This window comes from Asterias amurensis, chromosome 2, assembly GCF_032118995.1.
Source record: "Asterias amurensis chromosome 2, ASM3211899v1".
Taxonomy (NCBI): Eukaryota; Metazoa; Echinodermata; class Asteroidea; order Forcipulatida; family Asteriidae; genus Asterias; species Asterias amurensis.
The window spans coordinates 19971798-19995527 of record NC_092649.1 but is presented as its reverse complement, the minus strand read 5'-3'; the positions used below and the strand labels follow the sequence as shown (position 1 = coordinate 19995527).

The following is a 23730-nucleotide window of genomic DNA, read 5'->3' as shown; positions in this document are numbered from 1 at the left end:
AATTTACATACAGATGACGTCATCGTGACGTCCTCCTAGCATATTTGCATGATATTCTAAAGCAGCAACAATACTATTTCGTCAGATGCAATGAAGGGGCGCCAAGTACATGTGATATATGACTTGTTATAAATTGGCACAACTGTTTCTTTTAAACATTTTTCCCTTTACATGTCTCGTTTGTGATCGGTGCTTTTTTAATATTCACAGCAGCGTTTTTGTTTCCACGTTATAAAGGCCTGCTGAGCAATCTCGTTAGTTTTCCATCAGTATCTTTCCAGTTATATGCTTCAATTGTCATTTATGTAGCCGAGCACAGCCACAATCATGGGTGCACATTTTGTTCGTGTCCATTTTATTAATAACAGTTTGCAAACCACTGATGTACAAATCTAAATGATAGTTATATATCAAGAATAACTGCTGCGTCAATATGAATAGAAAGTGTTATTTATCGAATACAAGAAATACTGCAAAGAAATACTCAATATTTATCTGCAACAAAAGTTAATGGCCTGACGAATAACAGCAACAGCAACAGCAACAGCAACAGCAACAGCAACAGCAACAGCAACAGCAACAGCAACAGCAACAGCAACAGCAACAGCAACAGAACAGCAACAGCAACAGCAACAGCAACAGCAACAGCAACAGCAACAGCAACAGCAACAGCAACAGCAACAGAACAGCAACAGCAACAGCAACAGCAACAGCAATAATAATAATAATAATAATAATAATAATAATAATAATAATAATAATAATAATAATAATAATAATAATAATAATAATAATAATAATAATAATAATAATAATAATAATAATAATAATAATAATAATAATAATAATAATAATAATAATAATAATAATAATAATAATAATAATAATAATAATAATAATAATAATAATAATAATAATAATAATAATAATAATAATAATAATAATAATAATAATAATAATAATAATAATAATAATAATAATAATAATAATAATAATAATAATAATAAACACTTATATAGCGCCAAATCCATTAAAAATGATCCCAGGCGCTTTACAACAACAAAAATCTTTTTTTACCACAAAAACATTTAAAAAAAATATAAAGGTGTCCGTGCATCACTGCGAACACCTCTTGTTAATTTATCATATCAGGTTATATTCTTCATAGAGTGATGCGATGAAATGAAAATAAAGAGAGTTTACAGATCGTAATCTTATAATCAACTGATAGAATCAACGTGGTGTATTGATGACACCATTCCCCCGTGAAAGATACTCATATCAGTCTCAGAAGAAAATCTACCCCTAAACGAACGTTATTTTACTTCATGAGATTTTATTCTTCATAAGTGATGAGATAAATTGAAAATGAAGTGAGTTTTCTCATCTTGATTTAATCAACTGACAGAATCAACTTGGTACCTCTAAAATGACGAGTTCCCATTACGTGAATCAAACTTATCTCTGTCCCAGAAAAGAAAATTTACCCCCTTAAAGTTTAACCGTCCACGCTATATGCATAACATTGCGAGCGTGAAACTACAGATAACCCCGTGGGGGTATGAGTGATATAAACCGGCGGATGCTTCCAAGTAAAATGTTGACGAACAGCGTTTCAAGATCCTCTCGGCAAGAGGGATTGTTTGATTTGACAATCAAGCGATGCATGCTGCGATTCTACCCTTCTACTCTTCTTCCGCAGATGAAGTCGCGTTGTTTTTTTTCAATGTCATTCAACCTCAAGCTATTTGTCATTTTCATGTGAAGTGGCTAATAATTAATCTGAACCGGTTTGGGGAAGGAGTGCTTGATCGCTCTATGGGCTCATTGCAGGTGAGCCAGAAACCGATTTTACGGGTGCACTTTAAAGGGTGGATTGTTTTTTTTCTGAGAACATTTCTTTTCTGAAAATTTACACTTAAAACAAGCTTAGGTTTAAAGGGCTTGGGTACTTTTTGTACGACACAAAACACAAATGTCCCGCACAAATTTACATTAACCTTCACGGTTTATCTATAATGATGAGAGAGAAAACTTCCCTTATAATATTACTCGCTGTAGGTTTTGAGAAAAAATTTCACGAAAAGAATGTTGTTTAGCATGTACAACGGATTTACGCAACTCTCCTGAAAACATCACTCTGTGATTTTCCTTTTCTTCAAATACCATCAAAACATTTTAGCGTCATATGCATGTAAATCATTCTTATCCTGTCCCGATCCTCCAAACTATAATTAAGCAGTAGTTCTGTTGGAACATGCAAATCACAATTACCCTCTCCAGCCAATTACATTCACGGTTATCGAACTTTGAACCAATCAAATGTGTCCTTTTTTTATACGCACCACATCAGTTTCTGTAAAGTCAGTAAAATCCCTACCACAAGCAAGTGCACAGTGCATGCTCAAGTGAAGTACACGTACTCATGTGCTTAAGGAACTAAAGCAGTAATATGAATAACTGTAGATTATTTGAAGCTGACAGAATACGCAGTGACCCTTATTCAAAGATACCTTTGACCAAAACAAACTGTCATTTTGACCTGGAGATTGCCCTTAGGACAAGCGTGAGTCAATTTTGACCCAAAGCTATTTTGCGTCTAAAAAGTCCAAAAGATATACTGCACTTTAAAGTAAATCATATACTTTTCTTAATATGAGTAAAGCTCCCACTTGTTTGTGTATTACAAAAACAGAAGTCACCCGTTAACGGCTGTCAGCCTTCGTTACTAAAGGCTTTTGAACTTCATGCCTGAATGCACTGGGCAAATTCTGCCTATTGGTTGAAAGGTACTTTTAGGAGAAAATTCCAAATGAATGTACAGTAAGACTTCAAAGTACAGCAAGGCAATGACCAGCGGCCTGGAGAGAAAGTATCCTCTGCTGCTATATATGAGAAGTTCAAGGCAGAATACAATCAGATAATGAAGTGTTCGGAAATACTCCCTCCATGGACAAACTTCAGATAAATTTGAAGGTTACATTACTTGGGGAGCTAACCGGAAAAACTGTGGCTTATAAAAAACCTACTGTAACCGACTTGCAGGACAATTTGGGCTCGTAGCTTCCTTCTGCTACGCAACTTTGTGCAAGGAACGTTGACATATTGGGCGTTATGATGATAAAGTGATATTGAAGTGACGACGTCACTAGTGTGACATCACATTTCTGTGTAAAGTTGTAAAACCACGAGCAAAATAGTCCCGAATGTTCGATAATGTAACATTATACAGCAACAACACCATCCAGCAGCAGGAGCAGCAGCAGCAATAGTAACAGCAGTACAAACAACAGCAACAGCAACAGCAACAGCAGCAACAACAACAACAACAACAAGCAAGCAAGCAAGCAAACAAACAACAATCAAACAAACAAACAAACAAACAAACAAACAAACAAACAAACAAACAACAATCAAACAAACAAACAAACAAACAAACAAACAAACAAACAAACAAACAAACAAACAAACAAACAAACAAACAAACAAACAAACAAACAAACAAACAAACAAACAAACAAACAAACAAACAAACAAACAAACAAACAAACAAACAAACAAACAAACAAACAAACAAACAAACAACAAACAAACAAACAAACAAACAAACAAGCAAGCAAGCAAGCAAGCAAGCAAGCAAGCAAGCAAGCAAGCAAAAAGCAAGCAAGCAAGCAAGCAAGTAAGCAAGCAAGCAAGTAAGCAAGCAAATAAACAAACAAACAAACAAAACAAACAAACAAACAAACATAAAGCCAGTGTGATTTTTGTGTATGACCTTCGATGGTTCCTTTGTGTTTTAATAATAAAATGGTATTACTTACTCCCAATGCATTGGTGAACTAAATTTTACAAAATGAAGAATAATGTTAAATAAGCGGATTTCAAGTTTTAAAAAATTACTATCTCTAAAAAAGAAACCAAAATAGCACAGGTTTATAAGTCCTGTACTTCTTTGCAAATGTGGAACTTCTTTGCAATGGTTTACCGATAGCAACATATTAAATATTCATACATCCCTCAAGGGCAAGGTATTCTTGTACAGTACCGCCCGTCCTAATCACGACAAGAAGCTATTATGTTCGTCAAGTTGTTTTCCGTAAAGTCAGAACTATTTATTCCGATGTGTTTCACTTCACCCAGGAATCAGTGGCTGAGCGAAGGATTGCACTGACGGGGCAATTTACTCGGCACGTCACAGAAGAGGCAATTATGTGAGACCGAATCAAAGACTGACTCTGGCACGAGACTTGACTTAAAGGGGCAAGGCAGTTTACCGCTTCACTAAGAACCTCATCTTACACAAGAAGCATGGACATTTGTTTATTGAGGAACTGAGAGATACAATATAAATATTTTACGACAGCACTCAAATGCTTCTTCTGGCACGCAGCGTAAAGCCGGATTTAAAGTTGTCCGTGACTCAAACAAAAATTGCAATACACCGAAGAAATGTTGAAGGCACTGGACACATTTGGTAATTGTCAAAGACCAGTATTCTTACTTAGTGTATCCCAGCAAATGCAAAAAAAAAAAAAAATTGTTCATTGTTCTCAATTGGTCATCGAAGATGCAAGAGAATAATGAAAGAAAAACACTGGAAAGGCACTGCAGCTGATTTCACGATAGGATTAATCCTAACTCGAGTTAGGACGAGTAACCCGTCCTAACTTAGGACGGGTTCAATGCTTCCTACGTATTTGGATGCGGGACTCAACTCGTCCTAAGTCCTAAGATTAATCCTAAGTTAGGAAGAGTTTGGTGAAATCGACGGCTGGACACTTTTGTTAACTATACTCAAAAGAATTGTTAGCATAAAAACTTACTTGGTAACGAGCAATGGGGAGCTGCTGATATATAAAACGCTGTGAGAAACGGCTCCCTCTGACGTAACATAGCATTTGAAACAGAGGTAATTCCCAACCAAATTATTTCAAACTGAAAGTTACTTCAGGCCTGAAGCCTTGTTCATGCATCTGAAGCACATACAGATTGCACTCCTAAGGTCAAGGGCGTTTTTTCGTTCATTATTCTCCTGCAACTTCGATGACTATTGAGCCCACTTTCACAGATTTGTTTTTGTATGCTTATGCTGGGATGCACCAAGTGAGAATGTCAGGTCTTCCACAATTAACAAAGGTTTTTAGTGCCTTAAAAGAGACAGAGGAGTACCGCTTCACCAAAGAAAAACTTATGTTATAAAAGAAGCCTGGAACATTTATTTATTAAAAGAGAGAAAGTATACTTCTTCTTTTTTTCAGACATCATAGATTCACTATTCTGGCACGCAGTATAAGGCTTGAATTAAAGGGACATAGAGCAGTACTGCATCGCAAGGACATCCATCTTATAAAAAAAGGGTTGAAAATGTGTTTACTGAGAGAAAAAAAAACCTGCTTCTTCTTTAAATACACTGGACACTGTGGTAATTGCCAAAGACCAGTCTTTTCACTGGGTGTATCTAAAAAAAATATGCATAAAATTTGAGTTCAATTGGTCGTCGAAGTTGCGAGATAAAAATGAAAGAAAAAACACCCGTGCCACACGAAGTTGTGTGCTTTCAGATGCTTGATTTTGAGACCTAAAATTCTAAATCTGAGGTATCGAAATCAAATTCGTGGAAAATTACTTCTTTCTCGGAAACTACGTTACTTCAGAGGGAGCACAATGTGTTATACTATCAACCTCTTCCCATTACTCGTTACTAAGTATGGTTTTATGCTAATAACTTTTTGAGTAAGTACCAATAGTGTCAACTGCCTTCAGGTCATCTCTTTTAAAATGCTGTAAATGAGCAGTTTGATTGTGGCAGGATATCAAGATCTGGGTCAGGAGTCATTCTTGACTCATCCTTCACCTGATTCTTGCTATCTTGGTTTGTGATTCTATCGAACTACGACCGCCTTCTCTTTTCAGCTGTTTGCTATTTGCTATTTCTTGATGTATTTTCTGTAATAGTTGTTATTTATTTACCATGGAAGTGACAGTCAGAGAGCAGATTGTGCATGGCGGTCTATATATGATAATTTATCACATATGATCATGAGCTTTTTGTAGTGTTACTTCAGTGAAGATAACAGTAAAGTTTCTGGGAAGATGCCGTCTTCATTCTAAACAGTTTTTACATAGACACTATAAAGACACCTTTGGTAATTGTCAAAGACTAGTCTTCTCACTTGGTGTATTTCAACATAGGTACGAAATAACAAACCTGTGAAAATTTCGACTCCATTTGGTCATCAAAGTTGCGAGATAATAATGGAAGAAAGAACACCCTTGTCACACGGAGTTGTGTGCTTTCAGATGCTTGATTTCGGGACCTCAATATCAAATTCTGAGGTCTCGAAATCAAATTCAAATATTTTAGTGGGTATTACTTCTTTATCGAACACTACGTTACTTCAGAGGGAGCCGTTTTTCGCAATGTTATGCTATCAATAGCTCTCCATTGCTTGCTACCAAGTAACTTTTTATGCTAACAATTATTTTGAGTAATTACCAATAGGAAGTGTCCAGTGCTTTTAAAAGGATACCATTTGTAATTATACTCCAAAATTAATTAACATAAAAACTTATATTTTATGGAAAGCTTTTGATTTGATAACATATAGTTCAAGCCTTCGAGTATGAAGCCTTTCTCAGGCATCTTAAAACTCACAATCCTATGTTTTCCGGGGTTTTCTTGTGACTTCAATGACTAATTTGACCCCAAATTGTCGAAGGTTTGGTATTTTTATGCATATTGAAATAAAAAAAAAGTGACGATACTGGTCTTTGCCAATTACAAAAATTAAATTAACTTCAACTTTAACAAGTTATTGTATCTATGTTTAACGTTAAAAAGTATGGAAAGAAAACAAGCTAGATAAAAAAATTCACCTTATTATTTCAGTACTGTTTTTCGTCCTTTGACGCAATGTTTACTTTCCACTAACTCAGCCCGGGCTGCCAAGAAAAATGTTGTTATTAATAACAAAAACCGTGAATAACAACCAGAAGAAAAGAACTTCAGAGTTGATTTACAAACACCTGGACAAGCAGCGAGTGCATATCCAATCTTAATGCACACATTGTTGGCGTTTCCGGGCAAAAATGTATGCGGCATATCATAATTTCAATGATAGCTGCAAATCATGATATTTTATGGCAGAGGACAGTTCTTTTCAAATTAAGAAGTCTATATATTTCCCAAATCTACTCTGCGGCAGTAGATATACACATCGATAACTCGCCACACAGTCTTTCTAAACCTTAAACTTGCCCCATCTGTTATTAATTTCGTGAAGAAGGGATTTGTGGGCTCAGTGTGAAAAGGTGAATATTAGTGTGGGACAACAAGCTACCTCAACTCGTCTACAAGGTCTTTTCAAAACTAATTAGTCTCCAGAATTCCGAAATCTACTCCACGGAAGTAGTATATTGTAAGACAAGTTCAGAACAATCTACACTAAATACTGACTGATAACTCGTCATGCAATGGCAGGACAGTTCTTTTCAGAACAAAGTAGACAGAATTCTTCAGAGTCTTCAGAATTCAGAAATCTACAAAACTAATATTGATAACTTGACATTCAATGCCTCAAAACCCACACTTGTCCCATCTGTTATCATTTTTTTCGTGAAGTAAAGATTTATGGGCTCATTGTGAAAAGGTCAGTGGGAGTGGGAGACAACAAGCTATCTCCCTCCTTTGCAAGGTGCTAGCTTTGTTGTCCATCTGCTTGAGTGGGGGCGTGTAAAGATAATTCAGCACCCGGGGACATCACCTTGTAAAACTCGATTGAAATAATTGTGAAAGTACCAATGGAAGCTGTTCACCAATTAACGGTGTTTTAGCTCAAATTGGAGATGTCAACAACTCTCGTCAGTCAAAAACTGGAGCTTCCAAATTTTAAAATTGACACGACTCCCTGTTTCCACCTTAGGTCTTTTTTCAGGTAATGCGATTCTTGTAATTTTTTTTTCTCTCAAAAGTTCTTTTGACAAGACCTTCCCAGGGGTGTGCTGTTAACTGTAGACTTTGATCAACCCCCGAAGACACTAAGCTTACAGTCTTCTCCTGCCCTCTGCCATTTGAACAGTCAACGGTAAGAAAAGGAATAAAGCTGACGGCGAGTCGATCAAGTGGAAATATTCTATCAGTTTATGTGCTGTCCACGCGGCAGACCACGCTACGCTAGATTAGAAAACCGAACGGACTGATCAACTGTTAATGAAATGGGAAAAGGGCAGGTTGGGGGGTTTTTTCGCCACTGAATTTTAGCAGGAATCCTTTCCTACTGATCAACATAATATGATAATAAGGCGTTTGGGAATCTGCGAGCTTTAAGTGCATCCACAAGATGTTCCGATTGGCTTCTAATGGTCGTCTATGAGTATGGATTAACTCTTGCTTAGTTAAAGGCACTGGACACAATAGTTATCACTCGAAATAATTGTTAGCATAAATCTTACTTGGAGTAACGAGCAATGGAGAGCTGTTGTGAGAAACGGCTCCCTCTGTGAAGTTAGTAACACAGTATTTGAGAACGAGGTAATTTGTCCCTCAAATAAGAAAATGCTTCAGCTGAAGACTTTTATTATGCGTCTTAATGCAACATAGAGTAGTTTTATAAAAAAAAGGTGATTTTCACCCCAAAATTTGAACATGATAAAGGTATTCAGGCATGAAGCATTTTCCAGGCATCCGAAAGCAATCATTTTAAGGGTGTTTTTTCTTGCAACTTCGATATCCAAATGAGCCAAAATGTTCACAGGTTTGTTATGTTATGCATATGTTGGGATACACCAAGTGAGAAGACTGGTCTTGATATTCACCAAAGGTGTCCAGTGCCTTTAATGTCGGCTTCTCCTTTGGAGTACTACAAGACGTTTTGTTTTAACAGGAATGCTCCGTCTGGATGAGTCACATACAGCGTCGAATCGAGCAGAAATTGATTCTGTATACAGTCTTCTCTGTTTGGATGAATTGTACACATCGTAACTTGATGTTTACATCGCCCAGTGTTTTAATGTTCTTGCAATTTAATTAATTCCAATCTTGCGGTCTGCCATCTCTTGGTCTTTTAATAAATGTCAGAGAAGTTCAGTGATATCTAATTCGATATCTTTATTATTGTCTATCAATTATGGAACATCATTTTGAAAAGCACCAATAATCACAACTGTTTGAATATTAAGCTCAAAACAAGAATGGTGTTTCGACAACACAAATGCCCCGCTGAGATTGGAGTTGCTACACCAAGTCCGTTTTTGAGTTATTGTTTAAGCCATAATGATCTTAATATTTAATATGAGGGGATCACAAAACAAAGGGCTTCTGGGGGATTCCAAAAGTAATCCACAAACCAAGTTTTGAAGTAATACGCCAAGTCCTTTTCGAGTTATCGCTCGGACAACATTTCTTTTGTTTTCCATTAGGACATTAATATTTAACTTAAAGGCAGTGGACACTATAGGTAATTGTCAAAGACTAGCCTTCACAGTTGGTGTATCTCAACATATGCATAAAATAACAAACCTGTGAAAATTTGAGCTCAATCGGTCATCAAAGTTGCGAGATAATAATGAAAGAAGAAAACACCCTTGTCACACGAAGTTGTGTGCGTTTAGATGGTTGATTTCGAGACCTCAAGTTCTAAACTTGAGGTCTCGAAATCAAATTCGTGGAAAATTACTTCTTTCTCCAAAACTATGGCACTTCAGAGGGAGCTGTTTCTCACAATGTTTTATATCACCAACCTCTCCCCATTACTTGTCACCAAGAAAGGTTTTATGCTAATAATTATGTTGAGTAGTTAACAATAGTGTCCACTGCCTTTAAGGGACCAAAAACAATATGTTTCTTAGGGATCCCGTGACCAATCCACAAACCAACACTGAAATGTGGTCAATGTAGGATCTCTTGGTATATTATTAAGAATTGTCAGAGAAGTTGAAAGAATGTCTAACTGTATGTGCATATATTTTATACCAATTATGGAAAACCATTTTGAAAAGCCCGTCGCCTTGGCTCCAAAGAATTATCTTATTCGATGTGCATTATATTTCAATGTTCAAAAGCCCGTCGCCTTGGTTACAACTGGTTGAATATTAAATTCCAAAATATATACAAACAAGAATACTGAGAAATGTTGGATCTCTTGATCTATAATATTGTCAGAAAAGTTGAAAGAATATCTAATTTTGTATGTATATTCACCAATTATGGAGAACTATTTTGAAAAGCCCGTCGCCTTGGCACCAATAGTTACAGCCATATGGATATTAAATTCCAAATTATAGACAACAAAGAATACTGAAAATGTGGTCAATATATTTCAGGAGCGATACAAGTATGCACTGGCCTTTTTCAATATTCAAGAACTCGAGTAAAGACAGGAAATCTTTAAGGTTGCCTCGGCAAGTCATTTTGTACTTCAACACATCTCGTCTTACACCAATTGCATCGCTGTAAGCGCCATGGCATCTTTGTAATGCGCGCAAAAAAAGATCGTTGTAAGCGCACAACAGTTGCAATTGTTTGGATGACATTGTTCATTTAAAATTCACTCTAACCTAAACAAATTAATAGGTCAACTAAGTTTATAAATGATTCAACAGAATCTCCTCGACTACTTCAAGTCTGCGATTAGTTGACAAGGAAAATATCGCATGTTGAAACCATTTTTTTTTTCAAACTTCAACAGGAAAATATTAAAGATTGTTGTAAACCATATTAATGTAGTACCCGTAACGATATTACACTGGCTGCCTACTGCATGTTCACAGACATTATTGCATTTTGAATACAGAATCACTCAAGAAATAATGTATTCCCACCAAACAATAATCTCTCCTTGCGCTAAAATATGTGGCAAGTCATTATACTGAAATTACATTAAGATACGCCATAATGACGTTTTACATGCGCCATAGACAGAGAGTTACAGTTAGTACATGTGTCTTTTTAACGCAAGGAAAATCTCTTGCACACAACTCCCATCAGTATGCCGGAATTTTCCAATTGAAATAAAACATTGGTACCGCGGAGGCGTGACAATTAGCGCCGGCTGTTCAATGGAATATCATCTTAACTACAATGCACAGCGTCATGTATTATGCACACCACTGTTATTTATTTGTTGGCAATGACTGCGGGGGGTTTCGAACAAATCAACCTTGGCAATGACCGATTACGAATGGGGGTAGAGATTTAACGTACAAGTGAAGTGGAAATGACGTACATTGGGCTATTTGGGGGTATGTTTTTAAAAGGACACGTTGCCTTGGATCGGTCGAGTTGGTCTTTGAAAAGCGTTTGTAACCGTTTGTTATAAAATACATATGGTTAGAAAGATGCTTAAAAAGTAGAATACAATGATCCACACACATTTGCCTCGAAATTGCGTGGTTTTCCTTTTACTTTGCGAACTAACACAGTCGGCAATTTATGGGAGTCAAAATTTTGACTCCCATAAATGGCCGACCGTGTTTGTCGACGAGATAAAAGGAAAACCACGCAATTTCGAGTGATACTTGTGTGGATCATTATATTCTACTTTTAAAATATCTCTCTAATCATATGCATTCTATAACAATTGGTAACATACGCTTTTCAAAGACCAACTCGACCGATCCAAGGCAACGTGTTCCTTTAAGCGTCAGATCAAACTTGGCAATGACCGATTTCAAATCGGGGTAGAGAGTTGCTCTTCGAGAACGTACAACTGGGAACGACGTAAAATTAGGGTATTTGTGGGTATCTTCTGAGGCGTGCAAATCGACCTTGGCAATGACCGATTGCGAATTGGGTTACAGATACAACGTACAATTTACTAGTTAACTGGTAATGACGTCACGTGGGCTATTTTGGGGGTGCCTTCTGAGCCGTACAGATCGACCTTGGCAATGACCGATTGCGAATGGGGGGGGGGAGGGGTAGCAGAGAGTTGTTCTTCTTCTATGACGTAAGTTATGTGTATTTGTGTTTCTTCTGAATCATACAAATCGACTTTGGCAATAGCGACTGCCTGTGGGGTAGAGAGACCTGTGCTTCTTAAGTACAAGCCAATTGCTAATGACGTAATAAGGGTATTTTGGGTGTGTCTTTTGAGGCATACAAATTAACCTTGGTTGGGGAATTTACTATTAACGTTAAGTCCATCCTTGATTATGACGTAAATGGTGTGTTCGGAATTACTCTATAGCGTACAAATCAACCATGGCAATGATCAATTGCGAATGAGGGGAGAAGGTTGTTCTTCGACAACTTACGTACAGCAAGCCAACTTTGGTTACAAAGATAATGTGGTGTGTTTGGTTTTCTTCAACTTTCGCAATGACCGATTGCGAATGGAAGCAGACTCTCAATTAATTTAAAAGCCAACCTTGGTTATGGTGTAAATGGGGGTGTTTTGATGGTTTCTTTTATCTCTTTATAACTTAGCCTTGGCAATCATAACATACCAAAGTGACCTAATTCACTACATTATGAAGACCGAGGAAAAATCATCTACATAGGGGAATTCTAAAGACTGTGCTGCTCCACAAGGTAATTTGGTGTACGTATAATGCGAGGTTCTTACCTCGGACAAAGTCAAGAACAAAATATTTCTCCACAGGGATGCAACAAATAGAATGTGTGTTCAACACTCCATCTACCCACAAGTGTGTTCATGTACTCCGTATGTATCTGGTTTCACACCTGTTGGCGTACCAAGTTCTAGCCACCTAAATTAGAAATGACTTCACACAATGTCATCGTGCCTTGCACTGACAAATCGCTCATAATTTCACAGGATACTGGGTATTCCACAAGCCTTCATCCAATAATTCGTTGGTCTAATCAAAGTTAAATTGTACAGAAACAAATATCCACATTCTCATAACATTTTGAAAATTGAAAAACAAAACCCCGAAAAAAAAACACAGGTATTTTAATTTGAATTTCTTTAAATGCAGTGGACACTATTGGTAATTACTCAAAATAATTATTGGTTTAAAACCTTTCATGGTGACGAGTAATGGGGAGAGGTTGATGGTTTAAAACATTGTGAGAAACGGCTCCCTCTGAAGTGCCATACTTTTCGAGAAAGAAGTAATTTTTCACGAGTTTAATTTCGAGACCTCAGGTTTAGAACTAGAACTATTTTCTTGCAACTTCGATGACCGATTGAGCTCAAATTTTACAGGTTTGTTATTTTATGCATATGTTGAGATACACCAACTGTGAAGACTAGTCTTTGACAATTACCAATAGTGTCCACTGCCATTAAATGTTGAAGATGTAAAAAATATTAAGTCTACGTGGTTTTTGCTCACTTAGCTGTGATTTGCCACATTGCGGAGGGCTTTAGACTAAAGCCAATCCACTATGAACATGTTAAAATACCGGTTATGTTTTTGTTAAAGGTTATAGAAAGGGAAACAACTCCAAAAACTAGTTTCCATTAAAAGATAGTTGGTGAGAAGCACTGCAGCTGTTGATTGTATAAACTATTTTTAGAAATGATTCTCTTTGAAGTACCATGGTTTGGATAATAGTTTACAACCCCCTCCAAAAAAAAAAAAAAAAAATGGGAAAAAAAAATGATATATATATATATATTATCTAAGAAACGCTTTATGCATCGGTGTTTCTCAGATTTATGTGGATTTGTGTCCGTTCCCAAATGCTGCGACCATAGATACGGTTGGTATCCGGCTGTAACCTTGACATGGATTCGATCGTTCTTGAGAAACTACCATGACAGTTTTTAACTGTTTTCTCATACGAACAATAGACACTACAAGCTATTCAAATGAATATTTCGTATGTGACTTTTCCTATATCTGCCTGTATAACTCAACAATTTATGACCCTACCTTTAATCCTGACTGAGTTGTGACATTCATCAATTTTCATCTTTCATCGACTTCATATACCAAGCCATTTCAAAATATTTCCATTGCATATTGACCTTTAAAGTTTTTAGAGTAATGTATTCAGTTCCATATTAAGGTGAAATTGGATTTTAAGCAGCAGTAACGTTATATCTGCCCGGAGGTTTTGATCTTTAGTTCCAAGTCTTAGATTTAAGCCAACTAGTCAAGTTCGTTTAGAAAACCTCTTTTTCAAAAGAAGACAGAAAACAACTGATGGAGGATTTCTATCACGCACCTGTCGATTAGCCTAATCAGTTGAGAGGTTTTCCATTAAAAGGTTGTAATTGTACCTCAGTTAAGCAGATCAATCAGGACTGCTTGGCTTCGCCCCTGTCTCCCCGTTGCCGCGTGACGCCTCGGGTCCCCTGTGGGCACCAAACCCGCACGCAAACAGATTACCAAGTTACACGGTATAGCACCGCTGCTGATCATTTCGGTTTTGTGCGAGATCGTCAGAGCACGCCTTGACTAATAGTGAACCAGTAATTACAAACAAACAACCATGTAATCTATCTATTATTGAAATGTGTAATCCTTGTGAATAAGACACGTACTTTCCCCATTAGAAAACGAGGATGACTTTTTAGGGGGTTGCAGGGGCTGGTTGGACATTCGACTGTACAACATAACAGCACCGTTGATCATTCGTTTGTGCAAGATCTTCAGAGCATGCCTTGACAAATTAGTGAACCAGTAATTACAAACAAACAATCATAAAATCTATCAATCATTGAAATGTGTAATCCGACTGAATGCGAATTTAGAGTAAGACACGTACTTTTCCCATTAGAAAATTAGGATGGTTTTCTTATTGGGGTTGGCAAGCTGGTTGGACATTCGACTGTACAACATAGGGCCTATATAGGCTCATATAGATTAAATTGTTTCTAGTTCTACTCAGAATAAAGACACGACACGTACTTTTCCAATTAGAAATATAGAATGAGTTTCGTATAGGTTTGTAGAGGCTGGTTGGACATTCGGCCGTACAACAATATCGGCAAAAAACCGGTAAAAATTGATTCTAATCCTAACTGATCGCGAACTCAGAATAGGACTACACTTCCCGTTAGAAAACTAGGAAGGGCAAGGATTTCCAGGGGCTGGTTGGACATTGGGCTATACAACATAGGCATACACGTCTATGGACTATTCAAGTTAATTTGTGTCCAATAATGAATAGATTTAAACTCACCTGTTGTGCCGGAAACAATCTGGAGTCCAGCAAAGGCAAGAAGAGTAAGGCACCATAATGTAATGGTGATCAGGATGGGTGACATTACACATCAGTTGACATCAGTAACTAGACCGTGGTCAATTTATACATCAACAGCCTTGCTCTTCCCCTGCAACGATCTGCAAGGCAAATGGTAAAGAGAAACCATATAGTACGAGAAATAATTGTTTCAGAAACACTCAGATACAATTGAAGGAAAACATGAAGAACTGCAGTAATCAGACCGACTGAGAACTCACTCCGCGGTATAACGATCCACTAATAGCTCAAGTACTAGTCCTGCAGCCGATTTCACGAAACGCTAGGATTAATCCTAACTCGAGTTGGGACGAGTAACCCGTCCTAACTTAGGATGGGTTCAATGCTTCCTACGTATTTGGATGCGGGACTCAACTCGTCCTAAGTCCTAAGATTAATCCTAAGTTAGGAAGAGTTTGGTGAAATCGACGGCTGGCCGGCTGGTCCACCTCCCGCCCTGGTAGTACTTAAAAAGCAGCACAGTTCTTTTCAGAGCTCCCAATTTCCAAAAATCTTCTCCGCGGTAGTAGAACTATTTAAAGCTAGACAGTTCTCAAGAACAAAATCTACCTGTCAAGTAGATACACACATGGTTTTACCGCAAACCAATGTGTAATCATATTCAGCCTAACCTTGTGATTAAAGGTTAGGAATACCTGAGAAAATGGATGTGTTAGCGTCAGTTGGCGCGGTTCTATATATCCACTGTGTGTTTAATCTCCACCCATTCGATCACAGAGTCCAAACCGAATGCAACACTCATCTGCCAGTTACTTGCTGCGATAAAGATCTACCCTCCCGAGGCTTTACGAATAAATCTACCAAAACAGAAGTATTGCTCGGCAAAGTTCATCTGCGATCCTCTTCGTCACCTGGCCGCTTGCTCATTGATGAAGGAGATACCATTCACACAGCTAGCCCCCTACGCATGCAGGCACACATGCCAAACACAAAAATGCAAACATATCCGTCAATGACAATTCTGCTGTCTTTTGGGAGGCTCCAGTCAGCGCTTGTCTTCTGCCCTGGATTATAGCCCAGTGCGGTTTGGTTTGCGCAGGTTACTTATAGCACATGAATTACTGCTAAGTGGACACCACAATGCTGTCTCAACTCTTTCTTCAGTCACCCTCTCTCACACAAACACGCAGAAAGCTTTGTCAATCACTTTAAGATATGATAAAAAGAGACAGACCAAATTCGTATATCGTGGAGTGTGATAGCACACACGTTACCGGTGTTACAGCCCCTTCGGGGTGAGAGAAGGCTGTTATGCGGATGGAATGATGTCGCATGAGAATTGCCGAGATGAAGGGATATGTGATAATTGGATAAGATGGAGTTGTTATTTTGGGCACCGGCGCATGTTTAATACCTTGTCCATATTTCGCTCGAAAAATATTTATTGATCCGCATGCATCCGTCGGTTCGATTCCCTTTGGTGATTCGTAATATGTAGATTTTCTTCTTTTTTGTCATGGGGAAAGGGTTGGTTGGTGGGGGAAAAAGATGACTGCTGTGATAACAACAGTGTCTGCTGGTGAATAAAAACCTAGGGGCGATAATGCTTTCCGGAAAAAGCATACAGGATGACATGATAATAGCAAGAGGTGAACATACCCTAAGGGCCTTGCTGTTTTAAGCTTCGTCAACAAAAACCGCCAAAACAGACCAACTGAATACAAATGTCCCGTGAATAATTTAAAGGAGTCGACTGGAAATCTATTTTGTGCTCGTTTGGAACTCGAATTATAATAAGTTCATCACCAGTGAAGTAGGGTGCACTCACATTATTTCCTTTATCTGTTAAACACAACAATAATTATGAACAGTCAATAGTTGAGCAATTATTTATTTACCTGATCAGAATCAACACTGCCTAAAATGACAAACAACTTATTTATAAATGTATAATCTGTACGTAATCAAAGAAAGGTATCTTTGACTTTTCCATCAAAAAATGTAGGCCCATGGTTTCGGGAATAAGGACAAGTTTCTCGCCTTTACTTTCCAGGTCAGAATAAACCCGGATACGGTTCCGAAGGGTCCGACCCATTTCTGGGTCAGTGTTACCCGGAATCGGTGTCAAAATTACCCGAAATGGGTTACTGACCCGATTCCTGGATGTCCATGTTGTGGGTCTGTATTTACATACAATATTTTGCAAAATTGCATGTTAATATGAGAATGAGTGTACGACATGTATACAATTTGTAAACCCATTTACGGTTCAAGGCCCCTGGGACCCGGAATTACTTTGTTTTAGAGTGTCAGACGAGACTTGTAATGTGTTTTTTTTTCTTCTTCTTTTTGGGATCGATGTAACGAGAGCGAGCTTGCTTCCATGTTGTGGGTCTTTGTAAATCCATACAAAGAAGCAATATGCTTGTTATGCTAAGTTCATTTGAATATATGAGAAAGAGTACTGCGTACTCCTTCTTCGGAGTAAAGGGGCAACCGATAGGTATAAAAGATACTGATGTGAGCCGGTTGTGGATGACGACTTGTACGACCCTTCAGCTCACTATAATTACCGGGATGTTACCAAAGAACTAAACCGGTGACACGGGGCCTACCTTCTGCCTATAATTCAATCTAGCCGGTGGTACAAAAACAAAGGCCATCCCCTGGATCTGTACCACCGGGTAAGGGCAGAATAATATTGAGTTGACCGTTGCTGGAGTATTTATTGATATGCGGTCAAGTATATTACGTGCAGCGAGAGACAATCCGAATAGTCACTTGTACACTGGATTTAGGACTTGAGAACACACTGATAGGTTGATGAAGTTCTCGTAAAGCTGCCTGAATGTGCTATATTTGGTATCCTTAATTTGCGTCTGACACAAGTTAAGTTGCAGTAATAGTTATTGGTGAAACAGCTCTGGGATTCTTCTCAATATTATGTAAATATGTGTATGAGTGTCAATGTGTAGGGTTTCACATGTTTATACTTGTACAGATCGTCCTGCATTTTTACACTGGTTCCAAAGGGACGCCTTGGTGCAACAGAAGATGGGATACATAGAATGTTTGGGCTGCTCAAAGGATACACAGTGGGGCTGACGTGCTATGTTACATAAAGTGTATTTGTATGGGCTGCTCAAAGTTATCATGTGTGGGCTGCCATGTTTTATAAAGGTTGGGATTGGATGCTCAAAGGTATACCCAGTATGTGCTGCCAAAGAGTATGGGCTGCTCAAAGCATCTCAAAGGTACCATATGAGCTGCTCGAAAGTAACTTGTGTGGGCTGCCATGGGCTGCTTGAAGGTATAATGTTGCTTTTCTTTATGGCATAGAATGCTCAGAAATGGACTGCCACGCTATATTATGATTGATATTGGCTGCTCAAAGGTACCCAGTATAGGCTGCCATGGTAATAATAATAACCAATTCTTATATAGCGCATTTCACAATAACCGTATCAATGCGCTTTACATTAGTGCGCTGGTCATTGGGCCAATAACATCCCTTTTTTAATGTTTCTCTGCTCCCTTGGGAGTATAAAACCTGGGCAACAGTTTATATCGCTCCAAAGGCTTTTTCATTCACAATATCAACCTCTACCCTCGCAGGTACCCATTTATTCCCCTGGGTGGAGAGAAGCAATTATAGTAAAGTATCTTGCTCAAGGACACAAGTGTCACGACCGGGGTTCGAACCCACACTCCGGTGAGTGCACCAGAACTTGAATTGGTACATTACATAAAGGATATAATAGGGCTGCTCAAATGTTTACTTCTCAAAGGTTACAGTGTGGGCTGACATGCTCAAGGATACCCATTGGGTTGCAATGCTATAATGAAGGGTAACTGCTCACGGGTACACAGATATGGGCTAAAACATGCTGTATTACATATAAAAGCATATTGGCTGCCCAAAGGTACCCAGTTTGGGCTGCTATGCAGCTGATAACTGAGCACATCGAGTAGGGCTTAGGCTACTCGGCGAGGGCTTTGGCTATAATAATATGGACTGCGTCAACTTTGATTTCCAACACGTTTTATTAATAACCTCAATATGTTTTTCCTTTCAACGAAGGCTCACCGCGAAACTGTATAATTTGATTTGATCCACAGGAGTTAAACATTGATTTCAGGTAAGTACGTTGGTCATGAATTTCAATCTTAAAAGCTCCTGATAAACGATAACAAGGGATTTATATGCGATGCTTATAGTTTCCAAGAGATAATGAATCTTTTGAGACCTTCATGTCATACACGGATAATAAATTTGTAATAAAAGAAATTGGTACTTGCGGTCACTGACTGACCGGATCTTTATGATGTCTTACGATGGGTATTAAAGCTAATAGAAATGTCATCTAGCATACACGATAAGCCGGAGTGGTAATGTTATTTACAGACTTTATCGGGGTGTATCTTAGCAGTGAGAAGTACGCCGGGTGATATTGCAAAGAGCTCGACGGCTTTTTGTAACGGAAGAACCCATTGGACAAAACCAATTTGTTGAGAGGGAAGGGTATACATGCAGTTGGGAGGCCTAATGGCGATTTGGTGATTATTAACCTTTTAAAAAACTGAAGTCTGAGATCATTAAACCGTGGCACGGTGGAGAACTCTTCAGCTCTCCTGAGGGAGTGAGGAGGGGCTTATGTACAATACAGAGCAAACATTGACTCTGTAAAGAGAGTGCAAACAAAACCCAGTTTAGAATTAAATTTCCCGCAATATGATCGGAAGCTGGAAAAAATCACCAGAAGTACTTTGATGTGAAGATGCCAATATAAATCAAATGGGGTCATTCATTCAATTAATTATTCACTGTTTGCATTTGTCATATTAAACAACATGAAATTCTTCATCCTGCACAGTGTACACAAAATCAGAATATAAAATTACATACAAGAAGAATGACAACACTGCATTATTATCACTGTTAATTTGAATCTTTCTTGTAGTTTACAAATTATGTTTTACTCTAAACTTTGTATAATCATTACCTCGCCCGGCAGTGTACAGATTAGTGTTTGCTTCTAAATTAGAGTCTGATTTTAATGTGTGTATTTCTTAGCGTGAATTTTTGCCGTTTTTATGGTTACTTGCATGGCTTCTGTTTATTCTGTCTTGTTTTAAAGGAGCCTATGCTCTTATTTCTTTGCCACACTTTTAATTTACTTAGCTATGCATGGATTTTCTTGCTATATTTTTTTTCTGTTTTTTATTATTCTACTTTTATAGGCCTATCAGTTGTAATACTGATAAGGCTAGCCTGGTGTACACTATCCCACAGTCCTATGTGAAAAGTTATGATTATAAAATAACAACTAACGTTTACATAATCCATATCGCAAGTCGTCTCGTGCATTTTCGTTTTACTTGTTCCTTATTCGTTTGCTTTGCACTATTCCTGTGCTCATTTTGACCTTTACTTGTACAGCATTGAACCGTTGTATATATTTGTGCATTTGTGTTTTACTGGTTCCTTGTTCGTTTACATTGCACTAGTCTTCTGCTCATTTTGACCTTTTATCTGAACCACAAACCAATTTGCATTTGTATTACTAATTAAATTAAATAACGGAAAATTGAATTGGTAAACAGATATGCAACATTTTGCTTCTTCTGAATATTTATAAACAACGTGTTTATGTCGTTCAATCTTTTGACAAACAGCACCCACACTAACATTATTCCTACTTCATAAAGTCTGACATGACTAATAAGTATGATGTGACACATGAATGCATTCGTTCAATCAGAGTGAATTATAAATCACTGTGGACTATGGGGTGAATATTGAGTTACACGTCTTAAAGTATTAACAAGTAACAGTTTCAGGGTGTAGTGGGCTTACAATTATCATGATTAAATATCATTATCACATAGTAATGTATACAGACTCTCAAGCAGTGACATAAGAAAGAAGAGACTCATTCCATTATGTTGTAAAATTATTATGAATCTATTTGGCAAAAGTAGAACACGAATTCCTTGTGTAATATCAAAAGTACACCCTGCCTTAATAAGGCGATCATCTGGTGGTTCATTCAAAAACTTTTAACACATCATGTCGTATATTGAAACATTGGAGATTGTTGGAGCAGCCTCTTTTAACTAGAACAATGTGCAAGTAAAACAAATGCCAGTCGTTGTCAGTTGAAGTAGATTTGAGACTATTGATTTTGTCTTCATGCCATAAGCAATTTTAGTCAATGTGGGTTATGCGAAAAGGTCAGATTCGCTACAGCCTTCCATGAAACAACGATAGAAATTTTAACAACGGCAGACAACGAGGTAAAATGGTAATCTAAATTGCATAAAGTGGGCCAAGACCAATTATTGCATATTTTGAATATTTGCTCCATCCCGCAATATTAAAGGCACGGGACACCTTCGGTTATTGTCAAAGACCAGTATTCTCACTTGGCGTGTCCCAACATCATATGCATATACAAGAACAAATCTTTGAAAATTTTGACTCAATTGGTCATCAAAGTTGCAAGAGAATAATGACAGAAAAACACCTTTGTTGCACAAGTTTGTGTGCTTTCAGATTCCCAATAAAGGGCTTCAAAAATTACCTCTTTCTCAAAAACTACGTTACTTCAGAAGACGTGTTATCCTATCAACAGCTCCCCATTACTCGTTACGAAGTAAGTTTTTATGCTAACAATTATTTGAGTAATTACCAATCGTGTCCCCTGGTTTAATGAGGAATGCAACTGCATTGACTAGATATTTCTTACAGTTGTGTAAAAGCTATCAGTGAAATTTCATAAAAAAACAACGCTGTACCTTATCTTGACTCAAAGATGTCTGAAACACTGGCTCTCGTAGAGTACTAATATTTTTCAAATAATATGTTGAGTAATTACCAATAGTGTCCTGTGCTTTTAAACTGTACAATTTATAAACCACAAATGGTATTGGACCAGCGTCTTCAAGCGTGGAGAAATGACCCATATTTCTAACGCACGTTTGATGGATGACATATTTAAAAAGGACACTGTTCAAGAGTTGGGTTAATGTAGTTCACATGTCCAATAAAACGAGGGAATAGGATCATAACGAGTTTTAAATACTCACCGATGTCATAAACGCATCCGAACTCCCTCGTGGTAAACCATGCAGTGAGTACGGTACTCGACATACGGTTACAGTGCGTATACAATTATTATTAGTTCTGTTTCCAACGTGCATGTGTGTATGTATACACCCCGACCAATGATGAATGACGATGTTGTGCTAGCGGCAGTTTATAATCCCAAAGAGTACTGTGTTTGTACATGAATTACAACCGAGAAATTATGACCATCTTCCCATCGCTGAGCTCCACCGAGAACTAGGGTCTGACTAACCGCGCATTGCTCTTACTCCAACCTGGCCCTTCCTCGTAATGATCGCCACACTGCACTGTCCAAACTCATCACTTGTTAACTCGCAAAGAAATTACAGGTTTTCTTTTAAGGGGAGGGAGGAGAGAAATATTGTGGAGGACACCTGGCGTAGTTTTCGCTTTTAATCATCGCTTAAATTAAATTGTGGGCTGCTGTGTATGGACATGATTTGGAGTGGCTGATTGGATTACGCTGAGATTGGTAAACATATAAATGAAAAATAGGGAGAGGAAAGATGCGTTGTTGTATTGGCAATTGGCTGATTTATGAAATTCAAGGAACATGGGATGAGATTAAAACGGGTTGTAATACCGTTATCGATTGGTTGGTCTCTTTTTTTATCTGGATGGTGGGTAAAACTTGAGTAGCCAAACAGACTGGTTTATGACTCATCACGTCGATCGAAGATGGAGACTAAGAACTATAGTTAAACTAATGCTTAAAACTTGAACCAACAAATAATATTGGAAAAGGGGAGGGGAAAAGAGTGCCACTAAAAACCACCACTTAAAGAGACTGGAAACTATTGGTAACTACTCAAAATAATTGTTAGCATAAAAACTTACTTGGTAACGAGCAATGGGGAGCTGTTGATAGTATACAAACATTATGAGAAATTGCTCCCTCTGAAGTAACGTAGTTTTTTGAGAGCGAGGTAATTTCTCACTCAAATAATAAAAGTCTTCCGACCTGAAGCCTTTTAATTGACATCTGAAAGCACACAACTTTGTACCGCACGGGTGTTTTTTTCTTTCCTATTTTTTTTTGCAACTTCGATGACCAATTGAACCCAAATTTTCAGACATTTGTTACTTAATGCATACTTAGGGATACACCAAGTGAGAATACTAGTCTTCGACAATTACTAAAGGTGTCTAGTGCATTTAAAACTGGAACAAGTAAATAACACTTACAAAACGGGTAGAAAAAAGGGCACTAAAACACACCACTTAATTTCATTTCATTTTTAAAGGGAATTTCTAATGCAATATATAGAAAGATATTTTTACAGTTGAAAACCGATTAAGGAACTTTTATAAGACCAAGGTTGTACCTTATCTTGACTCATATAAGCTTGCCTTTAACACTGGCTCTCACATATCACTCTTCTCTTTTAAATGGAAGTCGTACCTAGTGCATGCATTTCAATTTATTACATGCTAACTAAACTGTTATTAAACTGTGCTGAAGTGTGTGCGAATCTGGGCTAAG

At 37.7% G+C, this 23730-nt stretch overlaps 1 protein-coding gene across 3 annotated transcripts in view; it reads right to left on the bottom strand.

Moving 5' to 3' along the window:
- Positions 1-23730, bottom strand: part of LOC139952392 (uncharacterized) — a 160063-nt gene that overhangs the window by 90825 nt on the left and 45508 nt on the right. The window contains exons 1-2 of one of the 3 annotated variants that reach the window (XM_071951517.1): positions 22208-22432; positions 15098-15258 (exon numbers count right to left, since the gene is read on the bottom strand). In XM_071951517.1, the coding sequence (XP_071807618.1) occupies positions 15098-15182 (85 nt within the window). In that variant the 5' untranslated portion in view covers positions 15183-15258; positions 22208-22432. Of the gene's footprint in view, positions 1-15097; positions 15259-15813; positions 16030-22207; positions 22433-23730 lie in introns of those variants that run through there. The other 2 variants (XM_071951510.1, XM_071951526.1) reach the window with 2 other exon arrangements.